Raw genomic sequence first — 18964 nt, forward strand, 5'->3', positions numbered from 1 at the left:
CAGCTAAATTGGCCTCCGTGGACATTTAAGGAACATTTTCCCTGCAGGTAACCTTGCAGCTTGCTTCTTCACATCCTTCATAGCTTTGATTGATTATTACCCACCCTGGAGTTCCCATTGTGCCTCAGTGGAAAGGAATTTGACCAATATCCATGAGGATGCAGGTTCGATCCCTGGCCTCCCTCAGTGTGTTGGGGATCTGGCATTGCCATGAACTGTGGTGTAGATGTGCTCAGATCCTGAGTTGCTGTGGCTGTGGTGTAGGCCAACACTTACAGCTCCAATTTGACCCCTAGCTTGGGAACTTCCCTTCTATATGCTGCAGGTGTGGCCCTAAAAAGACAAAAAGAAAAAAATTATTACCCACCCTGACTGTGCTTGTAAAATTGATTCTCCTTATGTTCCTTTAACTGCTTTATTTTTCTCTCTATCATGTACCATTCTTTTTATACTTTATATATGTCTATACATATATATGCATATATGTACGTATATATTTTTTTGTTTATTGTGCATCTAGAAATAAGCTTCATGAGGGGAGGGATTTTTGTTTGACTTGTTTTCTGCTTACTCCTCCAACATCTAAAACTGGACCTGGTACCGATTAGGTATTGAGTAAATAACTTATCCAGTGAGTGAATTAATGAATAAACAAATGTCTATTAAATATCCAGAACCTTGTTGGGTAGAATGTTAGACAAAGCATTGTACTAGTTACAGTCCTTGTAAGGACTGTCTGATTTACAGGCAACAGAGCAGTACAGGTGCTATAAAGGTGAGCAACAGAAGGAAGTCTGGGAAAAATAGTACTGGTAATTATCTGAGTGTGGAATTACACAGCTTCTGAGCTCCAGACTGAAACACCGGTGTTGATGGTGAACTATGCTTTAATTATCTCCCAGAGGTCATTACATTTAGGTCCTTCCCTCAGTCTGGGATTAAAACAGCAGGACAAATGGAAGGACTTCTGAAAAACCTCATGTAGGTCTTCCCAGTTATGAGATACAAGTCCTACTCAGGCATGGAGTGAAAAGTACACACAGGTTTAAGTATGGACAAGTATTTAAGTAATTATTTAAGTAATTCTTGTAAAAAAGTTTTTTTGTCTTTTTGATTTTCCTTTTATGGCCACGCCTGTGGCATATGAAAGTTCCTAGGCCAGGGATTGAATCCAAGCCACAGTTGCAACCTGCACCACAGCTATGGCAACACAAGATCCTTAACGCACTGCGCCAGGGTGGGGATTGAACCCACGCCTCTGTAGCAACCTGAATTGCTAGTTGGACTTTTAACCCACAGTGCCACAGCAGAAGCTCCTTAACTCTTGTAAAATGTTTGGCTACTGAGTGTTGATCTTATGGTCTGGTAAGAGGAGTTGAGCTAACTTATACTTTGGAGTTAAAAATATCTTTTCAATCTTAAAGTCTTTTTTTTTTTTTTTTTTTTAATTGCCTAATTTGTTTGTGGTCTTTGTGGGGAAAAAAAAAGAAAAGCATCTTTTCCTTTTCCCACTTTGTTATCTCAAAACAAACTTTGCAAGAATGCAGACTATTTCCTAAGGGTTTTGGCATGTGGTTATATGCAAATACAGAGGTCCCAAATAGGGTATGTTGCGTTATTCTAAAAAACCCCTTCAGAGATATTTGCATATGGAGAGTGACTTCTGCAGCTGAATTCCCCAGCGGTTAGCACTGCCTAGATAGTCCTGCCCTGTCAAAACAGAGCCTCCAAGAACCTTTGAGCATTGAATGATTATTAAGCGATCAGTATCTTCAGATTAATTTATTTCTGAACTTCTCACGTCAACTTCTTTGGCTTATATTATGCCAAGATCCCTTTCAAACAAAAACAATTTACCTTCCAAAAAGGATTTTAAACAGTGTTTAACTACAGTCTATTGTCTTTCCATTTAGAACATTCTTCATTTTTAACACAGCAGTCACTGAGAAGTTCATTCTTTATTTAGGACTTTAATAATTAAGTTCTATGTTCTGGAAGGAACAAGCAAGGAAGGATTAGAGAAAACTTTGAATGCTAAAGAATCTAACAAGAATCAAAATCGGGCTGCCTTTTTTTTTTTTTCTTTTTTCGGGCTGTTTTTAAAATAGAATTCGAGCTAAATGAATTATACATTTTATGGATGCTCATAGTACTCCTTTAGTGGTGTTTCTCTTCCCAGTGCATCAGCATTGAAGACAAGCTATTAAGTTTGTCCTGTGAATCACCAGTTAGAGAAAGAGCAAACATTTCGTTTCCAGTCCTGGAAGCAGCCCATGCTTTCAGGGTCCGTTTTCACTGAGCTGGGTCAGTTTCAACACAGTCAACTGTTTACTGATAGAAAAATGCCTTTGTCCAATATAGCTTTCCTTAGACGTAGTACAAACTCAGAAACTTTTGCCCTTGGTCAGTGTTAGGGAGCTATGAAAAGCTCAGCTCATTTGGCATCTGTTCATTCACCCGCGAGCTAAATTTCCTAGATGTGCTGAGAGAGAGCGTCTCATATTAGCAGTGATTCAGCCAAGGCACGGGATGGGAGGACACAGGGTCATGGCCTGTTGCACTTTTAAAAAGGAAATTCCGAAATCTTGAAAAAGGAAAAGAAAAACAGGGAATGGAATTATGTGGGAACTCTGACATCCCCTGGAGCTTGAAAAGTTACCTCAAGATTTCCTTAATAGTTGTAAACTGTTCCTTTTCTACTGTGAGAATTGTGAGCTGTAAAATGTTTATGCCTTTTTATGTGCAAATACTGTCTGTGAGACTCCTGGTAGTTGCCACCAGATGGATCTTCCAAACACTAAAGCTTCCATCTTTGCATCATCTTCTTGGAAGTCTTAGACTGGTCCCATTTACTTTCAGGTTCAAGTATGAAGTCATGCTAACACTCAGGGCCTCTGTCAGCATTCAGCAGGTGTGTATTGAGTATCTGCTGTGTGTTGGCACACTCCTATGAAGGTAACGTGGAGAATTCATGGAGCTCGTTCACCTTTTCTTGTCTTTTTTCCTATTTATTTACTTACTGCTTTTTAAGCCCACACCCGTGGCATATGGAAGTTCTCAGGCTAGGAGTCAAATCAGAGCTGTAGCTGCCGGCCTACGCCACAGCCGCAGCAACACGGGATCCCAGCTGCGTCTGTGACCTATAACACTGCCCAGGGCAACACCCGACCCTTAGCCCACTGAGCGAGGCCAGGAATCGAACCGAACCGCATCCTCATGGTTACTAGTTGGATTCCTTTCCACTGCGCCACAACGGGAGCTTCCACTTTTTCTTTTACTTGAATCCTCTGCTCTGAGCATCCTGGTGTCCTCTTTGCCCCCTCATGCCCTTTTCTTCATTTCTGGAACAATTGCCCCCCTGGCAGGCTCTTCCCTTTTCCTTCATCAGACTGAAACCTTGCTCCAGTCCTCCTCTGTTGCAGAGTCAGCTGCTGTCCCACCACCTCCTGCCCTTTCCCTGGCTGGGGTAGCCCACATGGGCATCTTCTGATTTCACCTCTGCTAAGCCATGTGAAGTCTTATCCCAAGGATTCAAAGTGGAAAGGGAAGTGTTTTGTTAAGCGGGAAAAAAAGTCCTGTTACATGTTATATAAATATTAATTGTTAATTTATATGGTACATTATGCCTAATACTCTATAAATGTTAGCCAGTTGATGTACTAATAGACAAAGTAGAAATCTAAACTTTTGCTTTACTGAAATTTGATATTTAGCATTCCCTTATTGGAATGTTAATTTGGAGCCCGGGAAGTGTTTTAAAGACCAGAGGTGTTTTAAAGTCAGTGCTTATATAATCGTCAGGCCAGCAAAGGGAAACCAAATTTAGTGTCTGTTTTGGGATGGACTGTTTGTTGAAGGACATTAACTGATAGGAAATTTGAGATTGCTCCTTGAAGCATGCCTTGTCTGGAGTTGTACCATAGGCTGGTGACAGATCTACCCCTAAGCCCGCATGTTCCTTCATCTATCCAGGGGGCCACAGTGATGTCTGGACTTACGGCTTTTCTCACTAGAAGACAGTATAATCTATGGGGCTCAGAGTTCCTTCTTTTTTCTTGCTTTCAAGCCCAAACTCTAATGATTTTTTTTTTCTCCCCAGGATAGTATACCTGGTCCAGTTATTTTTGAAGAATTGGCCTCTCTTTAGAAATATTCATGGTTTTAAATTTGGTTCAGGCTCCAGAAACCACTCCTCTAGGAAGCCTTCCATGATGCCCCTATCTTTAGTTAGGGACCCTTCACCCTCCACCCCACACATGTTAAAATGTTTATGAAAAACATGCCTCAACCAAATAGAATTATTATTATTGTGTCTTGCTTCAAAGGTTTCCTTCTGTTTTTTTTAGTGATGCTCATAAATTGGCATTTGGATAGTCCTTGCCTTTTCATGAAACAGCGTCTCTTCAAAGAGATGGGAAATGAAGGTATTCTTGCCAGAACTTAAAATATGGAGGGAGGGCAAAGATAGTCCAACTTATGGATGATGTCAGATATTTTGCAGTAACTTTTTTTTCCCCTGCAGCCTAAGCATGCATTCAAATTAAATGTTTCACCTGTATCTTCCCTTGTTTGACATGTACTCCACACTCACAAGGGCTGCCACATCCTTTCATTATGTTTGGGCACAAGATGTGACTGAAATAACACATCTTGAATTCAAAATGAAAAAACCTCCTGGAGTTCCCACTGCAATGGGGTTGGCACCATCTCTGAAGCGCTGGGATGCAGGTTTGATCCCTTGGCAGGCACAGTGGGTTAGGGATCCCATGTTGCTGCAGCTGCAGTGTGGGTTGCACTGTAGCTTGGATCTGATCCCTGGCCTGAGAATTCCATATGCCACAAGGTGGCTAAAAGATAAAAAAAAGAAAAGAAAAAGCAAAACAAACAAAACTTAGGTTAGATTAAGTTTTACTGCAATAAAATACAGCACCAAAATCTCAGCAGTTAATATAACAGAAGCTTACTTTTTGCTTGTGGGAAGAGTACTGAGAGTCCAGGTTGGCTGATCTCCATATGGTGGTCCAGCATTCCAGGCAGCTTTATCTTGGGGCACCCCATCATGACATGTGCTTCTGTCATTGCAATAGCAGGGATGGGAGCCTGGTGAATTGCACCCTGCTCTTCATTGTTTCTGGCGGGAAGAGACATGTAGGCATAACCGACCTGGAGCAGGAAAATTTCCTCTCTCATGGGATAGAGGACTGGAATATGGTGTGCCCTAGCAGTGTCTACCAAGTCCATTTTTTGCTTGGAAAGAGGGGCAGTAATGGCATCATACTGTGATCACTTTCAACTTTAAGGACTTACAGTCTCAGTAGGAACATAAAATTAAAGGAAATCAAATAGTTCAACAAACCCCTGTAAGACTGAAAATGTAGGGAAAGGGACACGATAGTAAACAAGGCATTTGCCTTTCCGATGTCTTGACTCAAATGCTATAATTGGTATAGTAGTTCCTTAAGAAACTTTAAAAAAACTGGAGTCTGAAACAAACCGAATGAAAGATAATTCTCTAGGGCTCCCTGCTCTTCTCAGATTTGAGACCCTCTCCATCTTTTAAAAGGACGTCAGCCGTTAGAGAACATCACTGGTGGATAAGTATTGAGGTTTCTTTGGTTACTGCTGGAGGGCAGCTTCCAAATCGGTGCGTGGCAGAAGCAAAGGGGGCTGATTCCCATAACCAGTTATGGTGATGTGTTGGGGGGTTCCCATAACTATCTCAGATGACAGTTGAATTTTTATCTATAGACCTGTATCCGGCTTCCTAACTTTGTAAGACTGTCAGGAGGATGAAGGTATAAGGGGGTGCTGCCATCACTATCACTGGCCCTAAAACAGCTTGCTAATTTCAGTGCCCCAGATCACTGGACTGATCTGGGAGTAGTGTCCCGGGGACAAGAAAGATACCATTTCCATCTGTCATTTGCTTGCTTTCTTCCTCCTTTGCCTTAAAATACACTTTAAAAATTGGAAGTTATACAGAAGGGCTGTGTAATTTTTACCTGAAGAACCCTGTTATCTTAGGGTGTCATAAAAAGTCATATACTTTCAGTGCAGCTTGAAGATATTTATATCAGACCCTAAAGAAGTCATAGACAGTTTTTGAGTAATTAAAATCCTGTAGAACATTTCCCTGACCCTACCCAGGTATTAACTTTTAATTGCTCAAAAATGTTCAGCAGCAAGAGAGTCTAGAAAAAAAATTTAAAAAGCATCCCATAAAAGCTTCAGCAAATGAACCTAACTGCATTGTCAGTGAGTAACCCCACTGAAGAGAATGAGAAAGAAAAGAACTAACTTAAGTAACTTTGGAAAACAGGCTCTTCCCAGAATACTCTTATGCTGAGGACAAAAACAATTGTACACAAAATGCTGTAATTTGGTGAGTCAATGTGTTTCTCACAGGGGTATAGATTAGCCATTCTGAAAGTACTTTATGTACATAGTAGAACTGAACAAACAAATATATTGTAGATAATGACAGCAAAGTTTCTCACTGTGGGAGAATGAAGTTATAAATGAGGAAAGACTAAAAGGTGCCATATGGTCTTGACTCAGATCAGCAACACTGGATCCCTAACCCACTGAGCGAGGTCAGGGATCGAACCCTCATCCTCTTGGATAATAGTTGGATTTGTTTCTGCTGCTCCAGAATGGGAACTCCCTCCCATAGACTTTTTGACGATGGCCCTTCTGGCTGATGTAAGGTGGTAGGAACCTCATAGTAGTTTTGACTTGCATTTCTCTAATAATTAGTAATGTTGAGCATCTTTTCATGTGTTTTTTGGCCATCTGTGTATCTTCTTTGGAGAAATGTCTATTTAGATATTCTAACCATTTTTTGTTTGGGTTGTTTGGGCTTTTTTGATATTGAGCTTATATGAGTTGTTTGTATATTTTGGAGATTAATCCCTTGTCAGATGCTTCATTTGCAAACTTTTTCTCCCATTCTGTGGGTTGCCTTTTAGTTTTGCTTATAGTTTGCTTTGCTGTGCAAAATCTTTTAAGTTTAATTAGGTCCCATTTGTTTATTTTATTTTTGTTTGGGTTTTTGTTTCTTTTTATGGCTGCACGTGCAGCATATGGAAGTTCCCAGGCTAGGGCTTGAATGGGAGCTGCAGCTGCAGGCCTATGCTGTGGCCACAGTATCACCAGATCCAAGCCACTTCTGCAACCTATGCTGAAGCTTATGGCAACGCTGGATCCTTAACCCACTGAGTGAGGCCTGGGATCAAACCCAGATCCTCAGAGAGACAATGTCAGGTTCTTAACCTGCTGAGCGACAACAGGAACTCCTATTTATTTTATTTTATTTTTATTACTTTTAGGAGGTAGATCTGAGAAGATATTGCCTCACTTTATGTCAGAGAGTGTTTGGCCTATTTTCCTCTAAGAGTTTTATTGTATCTTGTCTTGTATCTTGTATATTTAGGTCTTTAATCCATTTTGAGTTTATTTTTGTGTATAGTGTTAGAGAGGTGTTCTGATTTCATTCTTTTACATGCAGCTGTCCAGTTTTCCCAGCACCACTTGTTGAAGAGACTGTCTTTTCTCCATTGTATGTTCTTGGCTCCTTTGTCAGAGATTAGTTGTCCATAGGTGTGTAAGTTTATTTCTGGGCTTTCTATCTTGTTCCATTGATCTGTATTTCTGTTTTTGTGCCAGTACGGTTTTGATGACTAGTTTTGTAGTATAGCCTGAGGTCAGGGAGCCTGATATTTCCAGCTGCATTTTTCTTTCTCAGGATTGCTTTAGCTATTTGAGGTCTTCTGTGTTTCCAAACAAATTTAAACACTTTTTGTTCTAGTTCTGTAAAAAATGCCATTGCTAATTTGATATGGATTGTGTTGAATCTTGTAGACTGCCTTGGGTATTATAGTCATTGTGACAGTATTGTTTCTTCCAATGCAAGAGCATGGTATATCTTTCCATCTGTTTGTGTCATCTTTGAGTTCTTTGATCAGCATCTTATTGTTTTCAGAGTACATGTCTTTTGTCTCTTTGGGTAGGTTTATTCGTAGGTATTTTATTCTTTTTAATGCAATGGTAAATGGGATTGTTTCCCTAATTTCTCTTTCTGGTCTTTCATTGTTAGTATATAGAAATTCAATAGATTTCTGTGTATTAATTTTACATCCTGCAACTTTACCAGATTCACTGAGGAGTTCTGTAACAGTTTCCTGGTAGTGTCTTTAAGATTTTCTTTATATAGTATCATGTCATCTGCAAACAGTAACAGTTTTACTTCTTCCATTCTAATTTGGATTTCTTTTATTTCTTTTTCTTCTCTGATTGCTGTGGCTAGGACTTCCAAAACTATGTTGAATAAAAGTGGCGAGAGTGGGAGTTCCCCTTGTGGCTTATTGCATTAAGAATCTGACCAGTATCCGTGACGCAGGTTTGATCCCTGGTCTTACTCAGTGGGTTAAGGATCCAGCATTGCCGTGAGCTGTGTGGTATGTGTCCCAAATGTGGCTTGGGTCCCACATTGCTGTGGCTGTAGCTGTGGCTGGCAGCTATAGCTCCAGTTTGACTTAGCATGGGAACTTCTGTATGCCATGGGTGTAGCCCCCCCCCCAAAAAAAGGGCGGGGGCAAGAACGGACATCCTTGTCTTGTTCTTGATCTTAGTGGGAATTCTTTCAGCTTTTCACCATTGAGAATGATGTTAGCTGTGGGTTTGTCATATATGGCCTTTATTATGATGACATGGGTTCCCCCTATGCTCACTTTATGGGGGGGTTATCAGAAATGGGTGTTGGATTTTGTCAAAAGCTTTTTCTGCATCTACTGAGATGATCATATGGTTTTCATTCTTCAATTTATTAATGTGGTATATCACACTGATTGATTTGCGGATTTTTAAAAATCCTTGCATCCCTGGGATAAATCCCACTTGATCATGGTGTATGATCCTTTTAATGAATTGCTAGATTCGGTTTGCTAGCATTTTTTTCAGGATTTTTGTACCTATGTTGATCAGTAATATTGGCCTGTAATTTTCTTTTTTGTGGTATCTTTGCATGGTTTTGATATCAGGGTGATGGTGGCCTCCTAGAATGAGTTTGGGAGTATTCCTTCCTCTGGAATTTTTTGGAAGAGTGTCAGAAGAATATGTGTTAACTCTTCTCTAAATGTTTGATGGAATTTGCCCATGAAGCCATCTGGTCCTGGACTTTTGTTAGTTGGAAGTTTTTAAATCACAGTTTCAATTTCAGTACTTGTGATTGGTCTTTTCATCTTTTCTATTCCTTCCTGGTTCAGTCTTGGAAATTCGTACTTTTCTAAGAATCTGTCCATTTTTGCTAGGTTGTTCATTTTATTGGCATATAGTTGCTTGTAGTAGTCTCTTATGATCTTTTGTATTTCTGCGATGTCCATTGTCATTTCTAATTTTACAGATTTGAGCCCTCTCCCTTTTTCCTTGGTGAGTCTGGCTAAGGGTTTATCTTTTTTTTTTTTTTTTTTTTTTTTTGTCTTTTTAGGGCCACACCTGCAGCATATGGAAGTTCCCAGGCTACGGGTTGAATTGGAACTGTAGCCGCCAGCCTAAGCCACAGCCATAGCAGTGTGGGATCTGAGCTGCATCAGGGACCTACACCATAGCTCACAGCAATTCAGGATCCTTTAACCCACTGAGTGAGGCAAGGGATCAAACCCTTGTTTTCAAGGATACTCGTCGGGTTCATTACTGCTGAGCCACAATGAGAACTCCTGGGTTTATCAATTTTGTTGATTTTTTTCAAAGAATCAGTTTTGTTTCATTGATCTTTTCTATTGTTTTCTTCATTTCTACTTCATTTATTTCTGTTCTGATCTTTATGATTTCTTTCCTTCTACTCACTTTGGGATTTTTTTGTTTTTTTTTGTTTTTTTTTGTTTTTTTTTGGTCTTTTTGCCATTTCTTGGGCCGCTCCCGCGGCATATGGAAGTTCCCAGGCTAGGGGTCTAATCGGAGCTGAAGCCGCTGGCCTACACCAGGGCCACAGCAATAGCTGGATCCGAGCCGCGTCTGCGACCTACACCACAGCTCACGGCAACGCTGGATCGTTAACCCACTGAGCAAGGGCAGGGATCGAACCCGCAACCTCATGGTTCCTAGTCGGATTCGTTAACCACTGTGCCACAACGGGAACTCCCTCACTTTGGGTTTTGTTTATTCTTCTTTCTCTAGTTGTTTTAGGTATAAGCTTAGGTTGTTATTTGAGATTTTTCTTGTTTCCTTAAGTAGGCTTGTATTGCTATAAACTTCCCTCATAGAACTGCTTTTGCTGCACCCCATAGGTTTTGGATTGTTTTGTCTTCATTGTCATTTGTCTCTAGGTATTTTTTGGTTTCCTGTTTGATTTCTTCAGTGATCCATTGGTTGTTTAGTCTCCATATGTTTGTGGGGGTTTTTTTTTTACAGTTTTTTCCCTTGTCTTTGATTTCTAGTCTAATAGCATTGTGGTCAGAAAAGATGCCTTATATGATTTCATTTTTCTTAAATTTACTGAGGCTTGATTTGTGGCCCAGAATATGATCTGTCCTAAAGAATGTTTTGTATGCACTTGAGAAGAGTGTGTATTCTCCTGCTTTTGGATTGAATTCTCTATAAATATCTCTTAAATCCTTCCCAGTCTAATGCATCATTTAAGGCCTGTGTTTCCTTGGTGATGTTCTGTCTGTATGATCTGTCCATTGCTTTAAAGTCTCCCACTATTGTGTGATTGTTGATTTCTTCTTCTTCCTTTTTTTTTTCGTTTTAGGGCTGCATCTGCAGCATATGGATGTTCCCACTCTAGGGGTCGAATCTGAGGTATAGCTGCCGGCCTTCACCCCAGCCGCGGCAATGCCAGATCCGAGCTGCAGCTGCAGCCTATACCACAGCTCACAGCAATGCCAGATCCTTAACCCACTGAGCAAGGCCAGGGATTGAACCTGAATCCTCATGGATGCTAGTCAGATTCGTTTTTGCTGAGTCATGATGGGAACTCCGATTTCTTCTTTTATGGCTATTAGCAGTTGCCTTATATATTGAAGTGCTCCTATGGTGGGTACTTATATATTTATAATTGTTATGTATTTTTCTTAGAATTATCATTTGATCATTATATAATAACCTTCTTTGTCTCTTGTAACCATCTTTATTTTAGTCTTTTTTTTCTGATATGAGTATTGCTACTCCAGCTTTTTTCTATTTTCTTTTGCATGGAATATCTTCTTCCATCCTCTCACTTGCAGTTTTGCAGTTTGCATGTGTGCCTAAGTAAGTCTCTCTCTCTCTCCTTTTTTTTTTTTTTTTTTTTTTTTGCTGCATTTTTAAGGCCTCAGGTCTTAAACTTTTAAGTTCCCAGGCTAGGGGTTGAGTTGGAGCTACAGCTGCTGGCCACAGCCCCAGCCCCAGCCCCAGCCATAGCCACAGCAACAGCAACGTGGGATCTGAGCCGAATCTGTGACCTACACTACAGTTCATGGCAATGCTGGATCCTTAACCCACTGAACAAGGCCCGGGATCAAACCAGCATCCTCATGGATCCTAGTTGGGCTTGCTGAGCCACAAAGGGAACTCCCTGAAGTGAGTCTCTTGTAGACACCACATATATGAATATTGTTTTTGTATCCCTTCAACCACTCTGTGTCTCTTGGTTTAGTACCTTTACATTTAAGATAATTATTGATATGTATGTTCTTACTGCCATTTTGCTATTTGTTTTGGGTTTGTTTTTGTTGGTCTTTTTTCTTTTTCTTTTGTTTTCTCATGGCTTGATGACTATCTTTATTGTTGTGTTTGGATTGCTTTTTGTTTGTGTGTATATTGTAGATTTTTGGTTTGCAGTTACCATGAGGTTTTGATATAGGAGTATGTGTGATACATAGACACACAGGATTGTTTTAAGTTGCCAGTCTCTTAATTTCAAAAACATGTCCAATATCCTGCATTTGTATCCTCCTCTTCTCACAGTTGCTGGTTTTGGTATCATATTTGTGTGTGGATGATTTCCTTCCTTTGCTCTATGTTTGCCTTTACCAGTGAGCCTTCTCATTTGTAATTTTCTTGTTTCTATTTGTGCTTTTTCTTTTCTACCTAGAGAAGTTCCTTTAGGATTTATTGTAAAGCTGGTTTAGTGGTGCTGAGTAATCTTAGCTTTTGCTTGTCTATAAAGCTTTTGATTTCTCCTTCAACTCTGAATGAAAGCCTTGTCAGGTAGAATAATTTTGGTTGTAGGTTTTTTTCTCTCACCAATTTAAGTATATTGTGCCACTCCTTTCTGGCCTGCAGTGTTTGTGCTGAAAAATTAGCTGATAACTTTTTTGGGATTCCCTTCTATATTATTTTGTTATTTTCCCCTATCTGCTTTCAATATATGCTTTTCTTTCATTTTGGTCAGTGTGATTAATATGTGTCTTGGGGTGTTCCTCCTTGGGTTTCTTCTATGTGGTATTCATTGTGATTCTGGATTTGAGCGAGTGATTCCTTTCCCATGTTAGGGATGTTTTGGCTGTTATCGCTTCAGATATTTTCTATAGCCCTTTCTCTCCCTCTTCTCCTTCTGTCACCCCTATAATGTGAATGGTGGTTCATTTAAAGTTGTCCCAGAGTTCTCTTAGACTGTCCTCATTTTTTTCATTCTTTTTTCTTTATTCTGTTCCACATCAGTGATTTACACCAGTCTGTCTTCCATCCTGCTTATTTGTTCTTCTGCTTCCTGTATTATGCTATTGCTTCCTTCTAGTGGAGTTTTTTATTTTGGTCATTGTATTTTGCATCTTTGCTTGTCTAATCTTTAAACCTATTTCTTTGTTCTTGTAATTTATTGATCTTTGCCTCCAATTTTTATCCGAGATCTTGGCTCATCTTTCCTGTCATTACTCTAAAGTTTTTTTCATGGAGGTTCCTTATCTCCAGTTCACATAGCTGTTTTTCTAGGATTTTGTCTTGTTCCTTCATCTGGCTCGTATTTCTGTGCCTTTTCATTTTGTATAGTTTTTTTTTGTGTGTGTGTGGTATCCTTTTGGCAGGCTACAGGGTTGTAGCCTCTTTTGCTTCTGGTGTCTCCCCCTTGTGGGAGAAGTTGATACAGGGGCTTTTGGCAGGAGGGACTAGTGCCTGACCACTGGTAGGTGGAGCTGAGACTTGTCCTTCTGGTGGGTGGGGGTTTGTCTCTAGGTGTGATTAGAGGCACCTGTGTGCCTGGGAAGACTTTAGGTAACCTACCAGCTGATGAGTGGGGCTGTGTTCCCAACATGTTTGTTGTTTGGCCTAGGGCTTCTCAGCCCCAATGGGTGGGGCCAGATTGTTCCAAAATGTCAGCATTCAGGGGAGCTCACACCAGTGAATATTCCTGGGACCTCTGCCTCTAATATCCTGCCCCCACAGTGAGCCAGAGCTGCCCCTTGTTTTCCCAGATAACCCTCCAAGACTGGCACCTGGGTCTGACCCAGATTGTTATGGAGTCCCTCCTTTGCTCTGGGACCCAGAGCACCCTCCAGGAGTGGAGTCTCTCTCCAGTCCTGTGGAGCTCCTGTGCATAAGCGCTGCTGGCCTTCAATACCAAATGCTCTGGGGGCTCCTCCTCCCAATGCCAGACCACCAGGCTGGGGAACCTGACATGGGGTTCAGAGAGCCTCTGCGATGTAGTTATTTTTCATTCTGTTGGTCACCCACCCTGTGGGTATGGGACTACTTATATCACAAAAGCACCCCTCATATCATCTTGATGTGGATTCTTCTTTGTCTTTGGGTGTAGGATATCTTTTTTGGTAGTTTCCAGTCTATTTTGTTGATGGTTGTTGAGCAATTAGTTGTTATTCTGGTGTTTTCATCAGAGGAGTAGAGCTAGAGTCCTACTCCCTCATCTTGTCTTTCCAGAAGTGAGATAGCATTTTCTTACTGAAGAAGTACAGTTAATGAACACAGAAGGAAAAAGGGGGAATAGAAAAACACCATTAGGCAAATTCCACAGTAGTAATTATGATGAACAAGAACCATGGATAGGTGCACTTATTTCTGGGCAAAATCTGAGAGGCAGGATATTTCCATTGTTTTAAAGTACCTCCCCCAGCATAGTTATTAGTTACTAATAATGTTTTTATAGCGAAGAAATCTGTAGACACCACCTTCACCAAGGTGTCAAGTTTAACATTACCAGTGATAAGACATGGACATCATGAACCTCTTGATAATTGTGCACCCAGGACACAATAGCATTTCACTGTCCTGTAAGATAAGGAAAGACCAAGGAACATCAGACGACTGGAGACTAAGATTCCCACTACTTGTTGCAATGTGGGAAACTGGATGGGATCTTAGAACAGCAAAAAGACATCAGTAGAAAAATTGGTGAAATTAGAATAAGGTCTACAGTTTAATAATCATGGGGCTGATCATTGTACTGTGTTATGTAAGATGTTAATAGGGGAAGCTGGGTGAGGAGTACCTGCTAAAATTAGTTCAAATAAATGTAAATAAAGTGAAGTAAAATATATAAGTTTCATAAAAACAGAGTCTAGTAAAAGTAAACTATTCTTTGGTTCTTCCTATTAAAATTTCCACAGCGGAGCGACTTTCAAGCAGCTGGCTGGATGTTCGTCACATTGAAAAATATGTAGACCAAGGTAAAAGCGGAACAAGAGAATTGCTTTGGTCCTGGGCGCAGAAAAACAAGACCATCGGTGACCTTTTACAGGTTCTCCAGGAGATGGGACATCATCGAGCTATCCATTTAATTGCAAATTATGGTAATCATTGATTCTTATGATGTGGCTCTTAGTCCATTTTATTTGAATTGTAATTTGTAAATATTGTATTTTATCCAAGACATGGACTGGTCCTGCTCTATGTCATTGATTGCTTACCTATGGCTTTTATCTGAAGGGGTGTTTGTGGCTTCAGTTTTTGTGTGAGACACTTTTTTTCTCATTGCCTAACTCACACAATACGTTCCTTTGTATCCCTCTGTTTCTTTAAATGTTTATTTACAAGTTACACTTTAAAGAATTTTTTCATTCTTAAGAGAATCAGCTCTCTGTCCAAAACTGAAACTCTGAGTCATAATCAGAACCACAATATGAGTAAACTATAAATAATACTTTAATTTGTTTTACCTTCTGACTAAAAGGTAAAATAATTGGATTTTTCAACCTGTGGTTTAGTGAAAATGATATCTCCAGAATAACCACAGGATTTCTCTGTTATTTTCATTGCTGTTTGTCTGCCATGGCCTCTCATACTGTTTTTCTTGTTTACTGTCCATTTCATAGTGGGCTGGTTCTTCTCTCTCTTTGTCTTCAGTTTCTGTTGCTGTATCATGCCTTACATTTAGAGTAACCCGATAAGTAAAGCTCATAAAGTTCATTCTTTGTTAGTAAAAATAATCTCCTAACGTCACTTGTTCTGTTTATTCCACTTTTGGCTTATTCACTTCAATAAGAATGATCTTGAGTGATCTTGGGTTTTATGTTATACACTCGGGGCTCCTAGGTTAGAATTTCTTTTATATCTGTATCCTTGTTCTTTAGTGTTTTCATCCAGACGCACATGTTCTTTGAGAATATGTTTTTCCATTCAGGCTTCTACCTCATCACCCATAGAAGCTTTGGACACACAAAGGAGAAATCCTGAGAGATTTTACTAGAAAACTGTAGCTTCGGATTGACTTCTATTTCATTTTATTATTTTTTTTTTTGGCTGTACCTGTGGCATACGGAAGTTCCTGGGCCAGGAATTAAACTTGTGCCGAAGCAGTGACAATGCTGGATCCTTTAACTACTAGGCCACCAGGGAACATCCAGCCATGAACAGTTAGGTTTTCCAAATAATCTATTTTTGTTTACCTTTCCTTAAAATTGTTTCATTTTGAGGGGGTGGTTTTCATTTTATAGTTTTTTTTTTTTTTCCTTTTATATTCCAACCTCCAGAAATCAATTTGTAGATTTGAATTTTCGTATGAGTACTACTGAGAAAGACCTTGTATTTCCTCCCAGGCACTATTCCTGCAATTCAGGTGGCTGCCACTGGGTGGTTTCTTCACATCCATAAAACATTCCCTCAGCTCTCAGGACATAATCAATTTGTTCAAGAAACTAGATTCTTTACTTTTGATCATTACGTTTCTGGCAAGCATGTCCTTACATAACCCATTTGCTGTGTATCTCAATGATCATCAATTGTCTTCTAGTTTTGATGTGAAATTTGCAGCTTTCTGCTGGCTTCTTAGGAGAACCGCTTTGAATCTTCCATTTTATATGACAGTGTCATATTGTCTACAGGTGTTGTCTCTCTCTTTATGAGCAACAAAAGGACAATGGCTTTCAGTGCCTTTTCAGCCCCCAAACTTCAAATTTTGTTTGCACAATAACACCTTTTTCAGGATATTTATTTCTTTTTCTTGTTTAATTGCCCTGGCTGGAACCTCTGGTATAATGTTGAATAGAAGTGACAAAATCAGACATCCTTTACTTGTTCCTGGTCTAAGGGGAAAATATTCACATGATGTTTACAGTAGGTTGTTCACAGATGCCCTTTATCCAATTAAGGAAATTTTCATCTCTCCTTAGGGTTTTATCATGGTAAGTTGTTGGATTTTATAGGTTTTGTCTGTGTTAAAAATGTGGTGTATTACATTGATTGATTTTCAGACACTAAGCAAACTTTGGATTCCTGGAATGAATCCCACTTGGTCATAGTATCTGATCCTTCTGGATTTGGTTTGCTAATATTTTGGTGAGCATTTTTTACATCTATATTCACAGGATGAATATTGGTCTGCAGTTTTCTTGTGATGTTTTGTCTGGCATTGATGTTAGGATAATATTGGCCTCAAAGAATAAGGCTTCCTCTTCTGTTTTGGAAGGATTTGTTAAATCTTTTTTAAATGGTAGGATTCACCTGTGAAGCCATTTGGGCCTGTACTTTTCTTTATGAGAAATCTTAAAATATTAATTACATCTCTTTCCTTGTTGCATATCCATTCAGATTGTTTATTATTATTTCTTCTTGAAGTAGTTTTGGTTGTTTGTGCCTTTCTAGAAATCTATCAATATCATTTATTTAGTCCTTTGAGAAATAGTTGTTCAAGGTATTTCCTTGTAACTCTTTTTATTTCTGGAAAGTTGGTAGTTAAGTCGTCTTAATTTTAGTAATTTGAGTCTTCTTTCTTTCTTTCCTTCTTCATTCTAACTAAAGGATTATCCACTTTGTTTATATTTTCAAAGAACCAACTTTGGTTTCAGTGATTTTACCTTCTGTTTTTTAATTCTCTATTTCATTTATTTCAATTCAATTCTTGCTTCCTGCTGCTTCATTCTTTTTTTCTCCCTTAAGGCAGAAGTTTAGTTCTCTCTCTCTCTTTTTTTTATTAAGGCAAAAGTTTAGGCTGCTTAATTGATATCTTTCTTTGGAGTTCTCTTCGTGGCTCAGTGGTTACAAATCTGACTAGCATCCAAGAAGACGTAGGTTCGATCCCTGGCCTTGCTGAATGGATTGAGGATCTGGTGTTGCTGTGAGCTGTGGTGTAGGTCGCAGATGTGGCTCAGATCCTGTGTTGCTGTGGCTGTGGTGAAGGCTGGCAGCTACAGCTCTCATTTGACCACTAGCCTGGGAGCCTCCGTATGCCATGGGTGTGGCCCTAAAAAAAATTTGGTATCTTTCTTCTTTTAAAATGTGGGTATTTACAACAATAAATTTCCCTTTAACCATTGCTTTTGCTGCATGCCCTAAGTTCTGGCATGTTGTTTTTGTTTTCATTCATATCAAAGTATTTTCTAATTTTGCTTGTGTTTTCTTCTTTGACTCATTGGTTATTTATGAGTTTGTTGTTTAAATTCCATGTATTTCTTAATTTCCGAAAGATTTCCTTTTGTTACTGATTTCTACTTTCGTTCCATGTGGTCAGAGAATATGCTTTCAAATTTATAGCGGCTCATTTCATTGTCTGACATATGATCATTTCTGGAGCATGTTCAATGTACACTTGCAAAGTATATGTATATTCTATTTTGGATGTAATGTTTTATATAGATGTCTGTTAGGTCTAATTGGTTTATAGTGTTGCTCAAGATTTGTTTTTAACTGATCATGTGGGATTTTTTGTTTCTTTGTTTTTCCGCTTTTTTTTAAGGTGGCAGCTGTGGCGTATGGAAGTTCCCAGGGCTAGGGGTCAAATAGGCTGGATCTGAGCCACATCTGCAGCCTATATTGCAGATAGTGATAACACTGGATCCTTAACCCTGAGTGAGGCCAGGGATCAAACCTGCATCCTCACAGACACTATGTTGGGTTCTTAACCCAGTGAGCCACGTCAGGAACTCCAATTGATTGTATTTTGTTTCAAGACTTTTAAGCAAAATAATCTTAAGATATGTTAGAAGAAACTCTAAAGAAAAAAAGGAATATAATCTAAGGAAAACTAGAAGATGAAATAAAACTTTTCTAAAGTCTGAATCAGAATGTCAGAAGTAGGAGTTCCCATTGTGGTTCAGCAAGTTAAAGACCTGACATCATCTCCATAAGGATGCAATTTCAATCCCTGGCCTTGCTCACTGGGTTAAGGACTCAGGATTTCTGCAGGCTGCAGCACAGGTCACAGATGTGGTTCGGATCTGGTGTTGCCATGGCTATGGCATAGACCTGCAGCTGCAGCTTTGATTTGACCCCTAGCCCAGAAACTTCCATATGCTGTGGGTATGGCCATGAAAAAGAAAAAAATGTCAGAAGTAAATTCAGCAAAGTATTGCAGAGTTTTAATTTTTTGTAAGAAGGTACATAGACTTCCTTAGTTCAGACAGAACTATAACGGACAGAAGTAATGGGATGGGATGGTGAGTATTTGTGGTTGATCACATGCCACCTCATCTTTAATACCTTATGGCATAAAATGGGATAAAAAGTAAACTAACCCAGAGAGATATAATTCCATAATTGAAAAAATTTTAAATACATGTGCAAAAAAACTGATAATGTTTTTTTCTGTCAATTTTATCCT

General features: G+C 39.4%; 1 protein-coding gene across 7 annotated transcripts in view; it reads left to right on the forward strand.

Moving 5' to 3' along the window:
- Window positions 1-18964, forward strand: part of IRAK3 (interleukin 1 receptor associated kinase 3) — a 121027-nt gene that overhangs the window by 13638 nt on the left and 88425 nt on the right. For all 7 annotated transcript variants that reach the window (XR_014803526.1, XR_014803525.1, XR_014803523.1 and 4 more), the window contains exon 2: window positions 14538-14720. Coding sequence is in view for 2 of the 7 variants with exons in the window: in XM_021091960.2 (XP_020947619.2) it covers window positions 14538-14720 (183 nt within the window). In the remaining 5 variants the exon portion in view is untranslated. The remainder of the gene's footprint in view (window positions 1-14537; window positions 14721-18964) is intronic.

This window comes from Sus scrofa, chromosome 5, assembly GCF_054392235.1.
Source record: "Sus scrofa isolate SSC_HxYL_T2T_F1_AM1 chromosome 5, Sscrofa_HxYL_maternal_Yorkshire_Landrace_v2.0, whole genome shotgun sequence".
NCBI classification, from domain to species: domain Eukaryota; kingdom Metazoa; phylum Chordata; class Mammalia; order Artiodactyla; family Suidae; genus Sus; species Sus scrofa.